The following is a 15,355-nucleotide window of genomic DNA, read 5'->3' as shown; positions in this document are numbered from 1 at the left end:
ATAGAAGTGTAGTTTATTCGAAGTCCAGAATCAAAAAGACGAGCAATAGGCATGTCACATGTTGTTAAGGAACTGTGATCATTTTTTGTTTACTCAGCCAAAATGCGAGTTGTCTCCATAAGGTAACAAAAATAACAAAGATACATAGCATTAAGGAAATTATTTTTCCACGATCACAGATAACGATAAATGATTGAAACAAAATTGTCATGTTGCTCATGAGGACGAGCAACTTGAAGTATCCGAAAGAAGATTATTTGATCAACCCTTTTTTGCCTATTCAGCCTAGAAAAGAAGAGCAGCAATTATTAATTAGTTGTCAACAACTTCAACGAGGGTCGGTTCGTAGTCTGTCGGCGCCTCGAACCCATGAAGATTCATGACGGTGGCAGCGACGTTGGCCAGGCCACCATCAGGCACATCCTTGCGGAATCTGACACCAGATGCAAGCCCAGGGCCTCCTATGGCAATGGGAACCTGCAATTGTTTTATAAGATCAATAGCAAAGAATCCATAACCAAAACAGAAGCATAAATCCATTTTTATGGATTCACCTCAGTTTTTCATTAACCAAAATAAGTTCAATCAAATGTCGAGGAAAGCTGTATAAATTTTGATAAAGAGAACCACTTCGATCTAAGACTTTAGGTAGCACATGCAGATGTTTTGAAGTTTCTTGAAGTGGACCCTATATATGTCATCCCACTCGATAAGACCTGATCTTCCATTCAAAATCCCAATTTTTCCCATCCATCTTCTATACCAAGCTAGACTGCTGTCTGTATGAAAAGGTGTTCAGCACTGCTAATGCCATATGAAAGTCAACAAATCTAGTAAGATTCAAGTCCTCCAAATCGGTTTAAACTTTAAAAGAGACCCCATTAAGATATCCCTTTCGACCATAACTTTGTGCACTCAAAAATTATCAAAACCACCATCAACCAGAATCAAGATCAAATTATGCACTTGTAAATGACCAAAATTTATCAGCAGAAATGAAAAAGACTGTTCATGTCTGAAATATCTTCAATATTCCACATTGAGTTTCTAGAGTGCACAATGAAGAAAAGAAATAGTATATAGAACATCACATCTACACTTTGTAGACAATGTATGCAGCCAGCTTAATAGAGCTTATCCAAGAATCTCATCAACTGGATGGTTCCAATAAAGAAAACCGAAAAATTATGTTTGTCATAACAAGAATTGATTCTGAATAAGATTATGCAGAATGTCTCTCAACGTCAGCAACATGCTCACATACTTGTTATCAGCCAACTAGATTATGGTCAACTTGTCAACCTGAGATCTAACTATCTCCTACAAATAGGATCTGACTAACAATAGCCTAGCGCACCCTCATTCGTATTATTGGCTTATGAAATTTAGGTGGAAGCATATGCAAACATTATGCTCAGATGGTAGATAGGGAAGGAACCTGCAGACCCCTCTGTCTTAATAACATGGAACAATAAATGAAACACCAAAGTGTAAGATTTATTTGTCAGTGAAGGCAAGTGGTGAGAAAATGATGTGTTAGCATACACGTCTGACCAGAACAGCATTCTTAAATGACTTATCATCCACGGAAAAACCTATTACTTTTTCAGATTAATTTAACAACAATATGAGGCTACGCTGAAATGTCATTAAAAGGAGGCAAGGAAAAAAACACTAACATTAAACTATAAAATTTTAAAATTAAGCTCTGATAGACATTTAGAGTTAACTTCAGTATACTTACAGGCTGAAGAGTATGAGAAGTGAGAATCTGAATCTTCCCAGCTTTGTCGAGCTGTGGTTGGCCGGTTTTGTTTCTCTTTACCATGTCTTCAGCATTTCCATGGTCTGCGGTGACAACATAAATGCCACCAACTTGCTCTATGGCATCCAAAATGATCTGCAAAGAGAGGCATCAAGTCCTTCAAAATTCAGTATCATTGTTTCGATCACAAAGAAAGTACCTGACAACGAATTAACATATGATATTTTATTTACTAATTTGAAACTACCGTCAGTTGTCTCAGAAATAATTTTGATTTAAAGAAGGAGATTCAAATTGTTCAATGGGGGCTATGGTGTCATAAAGGAAATAAATCAACAAAGAGAAAAGCTAATATATAAGTGGGCATTGGACTAACTAACAACTAAAACAAAGAGAAAAGTCAGCCGCAATATAAAGGACATTATCATGCAACAAAAACATTTCTTACACAATATAATCACAAAATACCAAATGAAGAGTTAAAGTAAGAAGTGTGTTTCTTAGTAAAAGGTAATGTTTAATTAAAAAACTTCTCTGCCTTCTAACAGTTCAAACAGGGAAGACAGGGGCAGGCACTTTAAATGAAAATAATCTCAGGATATCCTTAATGCAACCACAGCAAATATGCATGGCAAAAGCCATTACAACCATCAATTATTACCTTAACAGCTTCATCAGCAGCCTTGCAACCCACAACAGTAGCCTCTATATCGCCTGTATGTCCTACCATGTCTCCATTAGGTAGGTTCACACGAACCTGTAAGAACTTAATGAGTTACCATACTAAACAGATAAGCACTTGTTCCTAAAAATATATTTATTTACCTGGTCAAACTTGCGACTGAGAATAGCATCCCTAACCTTCTCAGCAATTTCCAGAGCCTTCATCTTGGGTTGAACATTAAATGTAATTCCTGAGTCACTAGGAATTTCAACATATTCTTCCATGGATGGGTTAAAATATCCAGATCGATTTCCATTCCAGAAGAAGGTGACATGACCAAATTTGACAGTCTCACTGTCGGACAAACATAAAGAGGTTCCATGAGTACAAGAAAAAAATTAGCTATAACATATAAGATTTGCAGATTTTGTACAAAACATGCCTTCGTGAGCCCCAAAAGCATGTTCCTAAGAATGATGGTCTGATCACATTATCACAATCAGGATTGTCAATAAGGCACTTTATTACTCTGAATCTGCCAACTCTAGTTCTAGGAATTTTGGGAACAGCGCAATTCCAGTGATTTAAAAAGCGCTAGGCGCCAAGGTCCAAAAACGCCCGAGGCGCTAGGCCCTTGCCCGAGCTAAGCGAGACGCTAAAATATAAAAATATATAATATAATTAATAAATATAATTATTTAAAATTTTAAATACAAATATACTATTAAATTAAGAAAATCTAAGATATAAAATTAACAGTATTAAGAAACCTAGCAATAATTTCAAATAAATAAAAATTAACAGTATTAAAATCAAAATAATATATTATTAATCTATTAACAGTATTAAAAATTAATTATTTTAAATAAACTTAATAATATTAACAGTATACAGTATACGTATACTGTTAAAAGAAAGTATAAAGGGGTGAGCCTGCTGACTGAGAAAAGAGGAAGCGGTAGTGGTGAGCGGCGACAGCGGGAGCGGCGAGCGGCGACAGCGGGAGCGAGAGCGGCGAGCAGTGGGAAGCGCGAGCGGCGACAGCGACAGCGGCGAGCAGCGAGCAGCGGGAGGCGTGAGCGGCGACAGCGGCAGCGTTTGTGAGCAGCGACAACGGCGAGCGACGACAGCGGCAAAGTTTGCGAGCAGCGAGATCGGGAGCAACAGCAGCGAGGGTTAGGGTTGGGTTGTTACTTATATCGGTTTTAGTTGGTTCGATTGAACCAACTAACCATCGGAGACCGAACCAGACCTAAAATCCTGGTTCGGTCGCCTTGGTTAATCCAAGAGCTCGCCCGAAGCGCCCAGCGCCTGGGCTCGGGCGAGCGCCCAGGCAGTGCTTGTTCGAAGCGCGTCGCCTGGGAGATTAGCGAGGCGCTCGGGCCTTGCCTCGCCTCGCCCGAGCGCCTTTTTAAATCGCTGCGCAATTCAGTTATTAGCAGGTGAAATCAATTGATTGTGGTTGATGCCCACCAATTCCTGGGCAATTCTGCTGATACCAAGTTTAAAACCAGGTTGGATCATTACAAAAGTAGGACTAAGATGAGAGTAGAAGAGAGAGAGAGAGAGAGAGAGAGAGAGGAGAGAGGTGATAGCTAAAGAATGTGCAGATATATGACATTGCTATAGAACTATACCTGCATGCAAAAGTACGGATACCATTGTGCACCAAATATTCGCCTGATGTTCTGTCTATCTCAGGAGGAGAAACAAGGTAGCGGCTAGGGAGCTTCAGTTCACCATCATACTGAAGCATTCCAGCATATCGAATCTTTGGGAAGCGAACACGATCAAATTTGTCAAAGTCTGCATATTCTAGTGCTTTAGCAATCATAACCATACGATCTGCTCGGAAGTTGATGGTTACAACAGCATCGCCATCCACTATTGGACCAACCGCCTTGCCACTCTCATCAACTATAACAAATGGAGGCAAGTACTGATCATTGGCCTTGGGAGCCTCCCTCAGTTTTTTCACAGCTTCGACAGCACTTCGAAACTTGTGTGGTGCTTCACCAAGAACTTGTGCATCCCACCCACGTTTAACGACGCCCCAGTCATTCTACAAAATGCACAAATAAATTGTGGTCAACAGCTAAAAATCTTGATATGAGAACCGTGGGAAGATGTGCCAAAAACAGTTAAAGGAACTATCACAACAATCTGAAAAAGGTAGATCTCTGTTATTCACTCAAAATCAGCATAAAGACCAGAAATATAGTACATCTAATCCTACAAGGCATGCATGGCCACAAATTTGATAAAGGCAATGGCACCACTAACAAACACTCTCTCAAAGTTCCAGATAGACAAAACAAAAAAAAAGAAGGTAGAAAATAACATAATTTAAGACATACCTCATAGCGGTCCATGGTAACATACATTCGACCACCACCAGATGCAATTTGTGCATCAATGCCTTTCTCTCGTAGCTTAGCAAGATCATTCTCAAGTGTTTCCACAAATCCAACACTTGAGCCATCTAAAACATCACGGCCATCAGTGAGGATATGAACACGAATTCTTTTGGCACCATTCTCGCTACACCCTTTCAGAAGCAACTGCAAGGAACAACACACTCAGATAACTTGACCATGTACAGAGGCAACCAAACAGGAAACAGAATGGGCTTTACACACCTGCAACTGATCAAGCCGAGAGTGTACACCTCCATCACTTAAAAGCCCAATGAGATGTAAGGTACCTTTATCAAAGCATTCTTTAATATACTTAAATCCTTCTCCTTCGAATAATTTTCCAGATGCAAGTGCAAGGTCCACCAGCTTAGCACTAGAATCACAAGACATGACTCAGATCATAGAAGCGTAAATCTATGAATATATACTTTGCAGTATCTGGGCAGCCTGTTAACACAAAGGATGGACCGATACCAAGACCTAAGCAGAGGTTTCAATTGAACAGCACACCAATCTAACCTCTGGAGAAAGATCATATAGAGTACCAAAAGGTTTCAAAAATATGAGGTCTGGTCTTAGGTACATTACCCTTGAGCAAAAATCCTTCCTGCTCCAAGTGCGTTGTGACCTACTTCACTATTGCCCATGTCATCCTCAGTAGGAAGGCCCACAGCTGTTCCGTGAGCCCTAACAAGTCGCCACCTCTCTGGGGCACCCTTTACAAGACAAGAGTGTTAAGAATTACGTTTGCAGTTATGTATGACATTAATCAGCTACAATCTCAAATGAAAACTAAAACAATGACTGTTTATCCATATTAAATTTGCATTAGGCAGGCTAAAAATTACTACAGCTGGAATGTAGTGCATTCAGATGTGTACCTACATATTAAAACTCGTTTTAATACTCAACACATGAAACAATTTGACTGCATGGAACAATCACCAAGTTAGCATCATTTAAGTTTCCGAACATTTGTCGATACAATGAACCCCAAAAGCAGTCATGCTAAGCAACCAGATCGGATTATATTAAGTCTCTTAGACATGATAGCAGAACCGAGCATGTTATACACATATACCCAGTCTATCTAATTAATCAACATACAAAATAACCTACAATTACAAGATAAGAGTGTTAAGAATTACATTTGCAGTGACAAATGACATCGAATCAGCTACAATCTCAAATGAAAACTAAAACGATGACTGTTCACCCATATCAAAATTGCAATATGGCAGGCCAAAAATTACTATAGTTGGAATGTAGTGCATTCAGATATATACACAAATTAAAACTCGTTCTAATATTCAACACATGAAACAATTTGACCGTATGGAACAATCACTAAGTTATCATCATTTGAGTTTCCAAACATTTGTTGATACAATGAACCCCGATTGCAGTCATGCTAAGCAACCAGATCGTATATCCTAAGTCTCTTAAGACATGATACCAGAACCGAGCATGTTATACACATATACCCAGTCTATCTAATTAATCAACATACAAAATAACCTACAATTACAAGATAAGAGTGTTAAGAATTACATTTGCAGTGACAAATGACATCGAATCAGCTACAATCTCAAATGAAAACTAAAACGATGACTGTTCACCCATATCAAAATTGCAATATGGCAGGCCAAAAATTACTATAGTTGGAATGTAGTGCATTCAGATATATACACAAATTAAAACTCGTTCTAATATTCAACACATGAAACAATTTGACCGCATGGAACAATCACTAAGTTATCATCATTTGAGTTTCCAAACATTTGTTGATACAATGAACCCCGATTGCAGTCATGCTAAGCAACCAGATCGTATATCCTAAGTCTCTTAAGACATGATACCAGAACCGAGCATGTTATACACATATACCCAGTCTATCTAATTAATCAACATACAAAATAACCTACAATTACAAGATAAGAGTGTTAAGAATTACATTTGCAGTGACAAATGACATCGAATCAGCTACAATCTCAAATGAAAACTAAAACGATGACTGTTCACCCATATCAAAATTGCAATATGGCAGGCCAAAAATTACTATAGTTGGAATGTAGTGCATTCAGATATATACACAAATTAAAACTCGTTCTAATATTCAACACATGAAACAATTTGACCGCATGGAACAATCACTAAGTTATCATCATTTGAGTTTCCAAACATTTGTTGATACAATGAACCCCGATTGCAGTCATGCTAAGCAACCAGATCGTATATCCTAAGTCTCTTAAGACATGATACCAGAACCGAGCATGTTATACACATATACCCAGTCTATCTAATTAATCAACATACAAAATAACCTACAATTACAAGATAAGAGTGTTAAGAATTACATTTGCAGTGACAAATGACATCGAATCAGCTACAATCTCAAATGAAAACTAAAACGATGACTGTTCACCCATATCAAAATTGCAATATGGCAGGCCAAAAATTACTATAGTTGGAATGTAGTGCATTCAGATATATACACAAATTAAAACTCGTTCTAATATTCAACACATGAAACAATTTGACCGCATGGAACAATCACTAAGTTATCATCATTTGAGTTTCCAAACATTTGTTGATACAATGAACCCCGATTGCAGTCATGCTAAGCAACCAGATCGTATATCCTAAGTCTCTTAAGACATGATACCAGAACCGAGCATGTTATACACATATACCCAGTCTATCTAATTAATCAACATACAAAATAACCTACAATTACAAGATAAGAGTGTTAAGAATTACATTTGCAGTTACAAATGACATCGAATCAGCTACATTCTCAAATGAAAACTAAAACGATGACTGTTCACCCATATCAAAATTGCAATATGGCAGGCCAAAAATTACTATAGTTGGAATGTAATGCATTCAGATATATATACAAATTAAAACTCGTTCTAATATTCAACACATGAAACAATTTGACCGCATGGAACAATCACTAAGTTATCATCATTTGAGTTTCCAAACATTTGTTGATAGAATGAACCCCAATTGCAGTCATGCTAAGCAACCAGATCGTACATCCTAAGCCTCTTAAGACATGATACCAGAACTGAGCCTGTTATAGCAGCAAAATAACCTGTAATTTACAGAAAGATAGAGAAAAGGGCATACCTTCTTAAGCGAATCCATGGTGGGAGTCTGGGCGACATGAATGCAGTTATACTGGTCAGGTTCCGCTTCACCCCATCCATCCAAAACCACAACGGCCACCGTCTTCCCTTTGGGAAGCTTTGGGTGATCCGCCAATTTCCACGAGAAATCCGAGCTACCCATGCCGCCAAGCGCTTCGATTTCGCAAATCTCTACAACACAAAAAAGAACAATTAAAACACTACAAAAAGGATCATCTCAACACATCAAGGAAAACGGATCAAGCTAGTGCAGAAACGAATCGATCAGATCTAAAGGAAGATCCAATAGCCGCCGTCAAATCAAAGAATCCCCGGCGAGAAAGGAGATCTTTAGAGAACGAATCAGACACAGATCGTTCAAGAGAAGAGGAGGCACCGACGGACCTCCACCAAGAAAGGAAAGGAGAAGCACCGGTGTAAGATCCGTGAAGGAGAGGGTCTTCCGCACGGGAAGAAAAGCAAGCTCTGCCCTATATTTATAGAACAAGTGGCGAACCCTTCGGTAGCTCTATCCGCACCCCCATTTCTTCGTAATATTCTCCAGCATATTCCACCATCGCTCGTAGATTTTGGGAAAGTGGAGCTTCACGGGGTGTACGAGTGAAGATAGTCGGGGTAGGAATAGCGCACACTCACGTCGTTGTTATGCTGTTCGTTCGTTTTCAATTTAACTAAACTGTTTCGAATCAGTACGTCCGTTGATTTCGTGATCTGCGGCGGTCGTGGCCGACGAAATTAACCGCCGGTACTGGACGCGCCCCGCGGGCGGACGATACCTGATGCGCCCGCAGGAAGTTTCTACGGTCAAAGAAGCGGGTCGCGTGATACGATAGAGACCGCGGGACCCACATTGAACTGCCAATCGATCACCTTCATCATCCTTCCCATAAGCCATCAATGCTTCAAATGCCCAATGACGATGACGATGATGATTCTTTGGAGGTCCTCTTGGGCTAAGAGTGTGTCCATGGACTCGCAATCTTGGCCTCAATGGTGTTTGTGAAGCCCATGAATTGAGCTTTGTGCTTGTAGCCCATATAAGGATAATACATGGAATGAAAGATCATTCATTGACTACTTCCTTCTAGGTGTTGTTTTAGGTTGGAAACAACAATACATCCCTCTCTGCTCCAAAACCTCACGGTGATGCATCAAAGGAATGCTCATCCAAATTGACTTCACAGATCTATTCGGCATTGGAATGAGAAGATGCATGCAGTTTGTGTGTCTCCCTTCAGATGATATATCCCTCCACATCCTTTACATAGAACACAAAGAGTTTGTGTACAAAAGAGAAAGCGATTCCTGGTTTCTGAAAGAGATGCAGCGATTGGACTGAGGATATTTTGATGCAGATAAACGCAGCTGAGCTTCTTCTTTCTTCTCCTGTCACTCTGGTCATGAATCAAAGCAAGACTTTGACCAGGGAATCAGAGGAGGGATTCATGCAGGAAATCCAATCTTTCCCTACTGACCAAAGTCATCCAAATGTGTTGTAAGCCACACTTGGGAGTTTGCTCCTCTGGTGGATGCTTGCACAAGCCAATGAAGATCTCCAAGCACTTCCTTTCTGGGGTTAGATGGAGCTGATGCAGTGTCTCAAACAAGGAAACATAGTTAGGCCAACCAAACTGGGAGTTGCTTCTCACTCCAACTTCAACCTTGCACACCAAAATAATGAACTCATGGGAATTAAGATATCCTTTTTCTTCTTCTCTCCCTCAAGAATTTCCCATTATCGAGTGTAAATTCTATTCTATAAGCTCTCAAGCTGTTATCTATTTTTCTTTTATATAAAAGAAAAAAAAGACAGAACTGAACCTTCCGATAAACTATTAAACTATTAAGATCTTTATAAACTAAACAAGTTAATACCATCGACAAAGAATAAGTAGTGAAGATGAAATTATTATCGATAATATTATATATATATTTAAAGAGAGATTATTTTCGAAAATAAAATTTTAAAATGTTAAACATAAAAATATATATATTTTTATTATTATTTAAGTTACAGTTGGATTTATATGAATTTAAAAGGAGAAAAATAGGAAGATGTGTTTTATGAACAAAGTGTAATGTATGAAATTTTTTTATACCAAATATTATTGGGAAATTTTGACAAGAGATTTAATTAACATCAACAGCTGACTATTCCAAATATATATTATTTTATTGCAAACGCAGTTATCTACACTCATATATTGAGTACCTCTCATTAATCCATGGTTTAATAAAAAAAGAAAACCATGGCTCGACAAGAGGCTCTTAAAGAGGGAGGCCTTTGTTCCAAACTTCAATCGCAACCGTTGATCAGGAAGCACGCTTATCGAAACATCTGATCTAGGACGATCACAATGGCCATGGCGAGAGACGTGTTAAGATCCGATTGGACGACGAGGCGGAAGACGTCGTCGCCGAAGGCGACGCCCCCGACGGCCTGCTTCCGCTGGATCTCCGCCACCGCCCGCCGCCGCTCGTCGTACACCGTGCAGCTCCGCCGCGAGTACGACCCCTCCACCCCGTATCCGGCGCTGCCGCTGCCGCCGCGGAGCGGGGTCACGTGCGCGAGGCCCTTGCAATGGAGCAGGCTCACCTGCCTCTTGATTGAGTAGAGAGGGTTGTCGGCGTCCTCCCCGTTGTAGACCAGCCAGGTCTCCCCCAGACTCAGCTTCTGCACTCAAACCCGGGCGAGTCAGTAACCGATGCGAACTGAGTTAACTCAGACAAATCGTCGGAGTTCCTATGCACATTACGCGTAAGCACACAGAGCTGGTCGTACGTACGTACCTTTCGGCGGGCGGTGACCAATGGCTTCCCGGCGGAATCCATGAGCACGAGTTCCCCGGCGCTCCCCGAGCCGTAGATATCGACTCGGAAGACTAGGTTTCCCTCGGCATCGAACACCGTGAACCCGTTGCAGCTGAACAGAAGAGACTTCCGCCACACCGTCAACACCGCAGCGCCATCCTCCCGGGTGGCGCCACAGCAGGCGGGAAGACTCGGGAGATCGACGCACGAAGCAGCGGTGTTCGGGTAGACCCTCGTCATTGTCCGGCGGCGTTTGCAAGCTGGCGGCGGCCGGAATCACGGAAGGAGAGAGAGAGAGAGGGAGAGAGTCTGTGTTAGATATGTTATGGGAAGAGGAGAGCGCTCATATATATACACAATATATGGACGAAAATACCCCTGCAAAACAGTTCTATTTACCTTAATTTTTTTAACTTTATAAAAATCCTAAAAATATTAAATAATAAATTAAAATATATGATAAAAATATATATCAAATGAGACTAATATTTCGAGTAAAATAAATATCTTAATTAAGTAATATCGTAGGAATCAACGCTTCATCTTAACCTAAGTCTAGATTTTGTTGGCATTTCATATTAGACTCCAACGATATATGTGTAAAGTTGTCATCGACAATAACGAAGGTTAGCAGTACATTAATTCTACTTAATGCCTTGATATAGTTTGGGTTTGTGGTGTGAGTCAGTTGGCCGGTCGACAGTGACTCGATTGACTCCACAAAACAGTGAGTACGCCGCTTTGGTCTTTGGGCGGCTTATTTGCGTTTGGTCAAAGATTTTGGATCTATTTCAATTACATGATACCGATATATATATATATATATATATATATATATATATATATATATATATATATATATATATATAAAAGAGTTAATTATGTTATAGAAAATCACAATTTTGTTGAAAGTACGGAGGGAAGAATTAATGTGAGGCAAGAAGGGAGTCAAAGAATCATAAGGTGGTGATCGAATATGTTGACACGTTTTGGTAGGTGGCTTGATCTCCACCATAGGAATCGTCAAAGCCATCATCACACGTGTTAGAAATGTAATTGTAGGACCAATCAAATTCCTTCACGTGGATTTCTAAGCGTGTCGGGAAGAGAGAGACTTCATCTCATCTTTACTGGCACTTGACTAAATCTATAGAAAGAAAGAAGCAGAGAATTGAGACCAAGAAAAGAAGAGAAGCGAGAGAGAGAGAGAGAGAGAGAGAGAGAGAGAGAAAGCAAGTGGACTTTGAGGAGTCTAGTGAGGAAGCTATCGCCGAGGCTCACCCAACCTCTCCACATCCTTCCTTGTGAGCCAACTTGGCGGAAAGCTAATTTTGTATTCTAGCAACACTACACTTCATCAAACCAATGGCAGTGTGAGTGCACTGATAAGGAACCTTCGAGAAAGATGTCTCTACCAAATTAACTTTTCAAAATTGAGAGCTCGAAAGATTTTTTTTTTTTTTTTAACACAAAGTAAATTATGAAGATTTGAACAAAAAATTCTACTATCAATAGTCAAAATTTTATCAGATAAAATTTATAATTATCAAACCTTTGATAAGTAGATCTAATATAAGATTTACTGGATGATTTAGAGCTTCGACTTATCAAACCTTTGATAAGTAAACTCGTCGTAATTACTTACTATAGTTCGAAGATTTAGAGTATCGACTAATAAGTTTTTCAAGATATCATATAGATTAGATGATAAAGTCTTTGACTAGTTGATAACAAGATTTTTAGAACTAATGATAGTAAGATCTCAGATCAAATTTTGTGGGATGAACGAATATCGTGAAGGAAAGAATGAAAGGTTAGTGACACGAAGACATGCAATGATGCATATAAAAATGAGTGCAAGCACTTACTTTCCCTGACATAATTATTGCAAGCACTTTTGAGAGACTGTTTAACTTATAATCCTAATCAATGCACATTATAAAAACATGCTAGAGGAAGTTTAGATGAGCACATATGAAGCTTTTTACATATAATAATCCTCTCAGTGGTGATTGTTGTGATTAGGCACTTTGTGTTGCAACAGCTTTGACAAGGAGACATACTCAACCCCTGAAACCAGGCAGCATGCTGTGGACATGCCAACCCCATTTTGTCCCAAAAGCTGAGCTATGGAATTAAGAGGAATGAATGCCAATTATACCAAATCTAAGTGGCTTGCCAACATAGCACATTGGGGATCCTCCATGGAGGGGACACAAGTGCATGACAAGCAGCTTTGGCAAAGGCAGTGTGTAGGTTCAACACAGCTCTAAAGAAGGGTTATAATCAGAACTCAATGGCAAGACAAGGACATGGAGATGGCCACAGCTCATAAGTCTGGACATGCATCAGATGGGCACACAACCTCCTCAGGAGACACTCACATGGAACACCAAATCCATGGTTTTTTTTATGTGGTGGCTAATGAAAGGAGAGGATTGTTTCTAGAGCAGATAAAGATGACCCAGCTATGAATGTGTCCTCTTGAAGCTGTAGCCCTGCACATTGTTTCTGACCCCACCCCCCCTCAACCCTCAAGCCACTGATGCAGTAGAGGTGAATCCATTGCCTTCCAAGCTGCAAGCCTGCAGCACACAAACATGGGGGGCTCAATTCAGAGACATCAGCATGTGTTTCTGTCCTGATGAGTCCAAGAACACCTTACTTAATAAAGCTAAATTGCAGCAAGGTTTGGTGTATCAGCTTCAGCTGGCAGTTTCAGCAAGAAATTTCTAGCATTGTAGATTAAGTGTTTTTTGGTTTCCATCACGCATATAAAAAATAAAAAAAGTAAAGAAAAAGACTTTTTAGGTGGATATTATAGATTCAAATTCTAGAAATGGTTTATATATGATTTCATTAAAGGGTCAGTTTGAAATTGTCAATAGAAATAAATGAGAATTGTTAGTTTGGTCCACAATTTTCCTATGAAGTAATACTAATTTTCTGAGTGATCAGAGAAAATTTAAATCTAGATACCTCTCCTAAGTTATTTCTTACAGAATTTGCTTTTGATGCAGCAAATAGTGGGAGAAAAAGGATTGTTCCAAGCAACACACAACTGGAAAGACATGCTGAAAGAATATTAGCAGAAGATGCAACTTGACCACTTCTTATCTGAAACTATAACAACTACAACTTTCCCTAAGCTCACTAGGTTTTCACACATCAAGGTTAGGAGGAATTCAAGGTCTAGCAGAAGATGCAACTTGACCACTTCTTATCTGAAACTATAACAACTACAACTTTCCCTAGGCTCACTAGGTTTTCATACATCAAGGTTAGGAAGAGTTCATGGTCTAGATGAGCTGTTTGAAGCTATGGAGCATGAAATCCGATGACATGTTAATTAACATCCAATACATTCTTGCATCTAGCTATCTTTCCTGTGCTCTAACCTAGCGAAATTATCGCCGAAATTTAATTTTGTCTGCTCTAACTAATGAGCCGTTCATCATCCTGTAGCTTCTATGAACAATTGGATAAGTGAGGTCACCACCAGAAAAGATATATTGAGATTCCAGAATGAGATAGGGGAAAGTTGAGGAAGAGATAGTGGCTTCACAGAGATACAAGAAATGATTGGATGCTTGAGAGGGACTGGCATTTGGAACACCATGTGATGTAACATGTTATTGTCAAGGGTATGAAACTGTGGTTGCTTTCATGGCTGTTTTCTTGGAGGAAGTGAACTCCACAGGATGGTGATAAGAAGATTCCCTGGAATTGTGTGTTTCAGGGCCCCTCTTCTTGCCCATCTCATTGTGGACTTTGTTAGGTTGCCTATCAAATTAATGGCCATTAGGGATGATTCTTCCACTAGGGTTGTATCTAATTGTCTCTTGCTTTCACTAGGTAGGGTTGGATGAGAGACAAACACTATTTCCACTGGTCGGATGATGCAATAGTTAGGTCATTCTCAGCTTGACATGCTGTCCTTTTCTTCCATTTGCAAGTTCAGTGAATTATCTATTGATCTATACAATGTTAATGTGTGAAATAATATGGAGTAGGTTGCAGATGCAGGTCATGCTTTACCAAGATATAGATGCATGACATATACATATATGACTTGAATGATGCTCCAACTCATGAACATTACATCATTAGGGAGTGTTTTGAAATGAATATGAACTAATCTTATGATAGTTTATCATACACCCATGTGTTTCTTGGATCCTAGGATTTTTTTTTCCCCCAGTATTAGAGATAATGTTCAACTTGGAGCCTCAGAATAGGCATTCTCAACTCTCAAGTGGAAGAATTAAGGTTCAACCTTCCAGAATTATACTACCTCAAGTCAAGAAAGACTCAAAAAAGTAAAAACAACCCCCCTATAAGAAGATGCATTGTATCAGTACTGTGAATGGTGTTGATGACATGACCAAGGGAAGATGAAAACAATGATAGGGAAAAAAAATATCAATATTTTTTTGTATATATATATGCTTGAAAATTTTGTCCAAACATTTGTCATTTTGCACCACAAAATCCAAAGAAATATATGATGATTAACATTGGTGGCATCTCGCCTTTCACCACC

General features: G+C 39.4%; 2 protein-coding genes across 3 annotated transcripts; both read right to left on the bottom strand.

The window, feature by feature from the left end:
• Nucleotides 1–123: 123 nt before the first annotated feature.
• LOC135643230 (2,3-bisphosphoglycerate-independent phosphoglycerate mutase) lies at nt 124–8,564 on the bottom strand. 2 transcript variants are annotated; one of them, XM_065159942.1, is made up of 10 exons: nt 8,414–8,564; nt 7,982–8,172; nt 5,435–5,562; nt 5,069–5,219; nt 4,787–4,990; nt 4,067–4,491; nt 2,591–2,783; nt 2,427–2,522; nt 1,745–1,900; nt 124–477 (listed from the first exon to the last, which is right to left on the bottom strand). In XM_065159942.1, the coding sequence occupies exons 2-10, from the start codon at nt 8,141–8,143 to the stop codon at nt 313–315; spliced, it is 1,680 nt and encodes a 559-aa protein (XP_065016014.1). In that variant the 5' UTR covers nt 8,144–8,172; nt 8,414–8,564; the 3' UTR covers nt 124–312. The 2 variants fall into 2 exon arrangements, with proteins under 2 accessions (XP_065016014.1, XP_065016013.1); XM_065159941.1 differs by having other exon boundaries at nt 8,386–8,534.
• Nucleotides 8,565–10,153: 1,589 nt separating this feature from the next.
• On the bottom strand, nt 10,154–11,128 carry LOC103992496 (protein LURP-one-related 8-like). The gene is made up of 2 exons (XM_009412213.3): nt 10,792–11,128; nt 10,154–10,675 (listed from the first exon to the last, which is right to left on the bottom strand). The coding sequence occupies exons 1-2, from the start codon at nt 11,050–11,052 to the stop codon at nt 10,328–10,330; spliced, it is 609 nt and encodes a 202-aa protein (XP_009410488.2). The 5' UTR covers nt 11,053–11,128; the 3' UTR covers nt 10,154–10,327.
• Nucleotides 11,129–15,355: the final 4,227 nt, after the last annotated feature.

Source organism: Musa acuminata, chromosome BXJ3-7, assembly GCF_036884655.1.
Source record: "Musa acuminata AAA Group cultivar baxijiao chromosome BXJ3-7, Cavendish_Baxijiao_AAA, whole genome shotgun sequence".
NCBI lineage: Eukaryota > Viridiplantae > Streptophyta > Magnoliopsida > Zingiberales > Musaceae > Musa > Musa acuminata.
This window is presented reverse-complemented; position numbering and strand designations above follow the sequence as displayed.

What these genes read in the sequence shown, in the direction of transcription:
- LOC135643230 (XM_065159942.1), bottom strand. Translation starts at nt 8,143, where the DNA reads ATGGGTAGCTCGGATTTCTCGTGGAAATTGGCGGATCACCCAAAGCTT. An exon ending in CTCGGCTTGATCAGTTGCAG is followed by an intron (nt 4,991 to 5,068) that starts GTGTGTAAAGCC and finishes TGTTCCTTGCAG; the next exon opens with TTGCTTCTGAAAGGGTGTAG. An exon ending in ATCCGTACTTTTGCATGCAG is followed by an intron (nt 2,784 to 4,066) that starts GTATAGTTCTAT and finishes TTTGTCCGACAG; the next exon opens with TGAGACTGTCAAATTTGGTC.
- LOC103992496 (XM_009412213.3), bottom strand. Translation starts at nt 11,052, where the DNA reads ATGACGAGGGTCTACCCGAACACCGCTGCTTCGTGCGTCGATCTCCCG. An exon ending in TGGTCACCGCCCGCCGAAAG is followed by an intron (nt 10,676 to 10,791) that starts GTACGTACGTAC and finishes GTTTGAGTGCAG; the next exon opens with AAGCTGAGTCTGGGGGAGAC.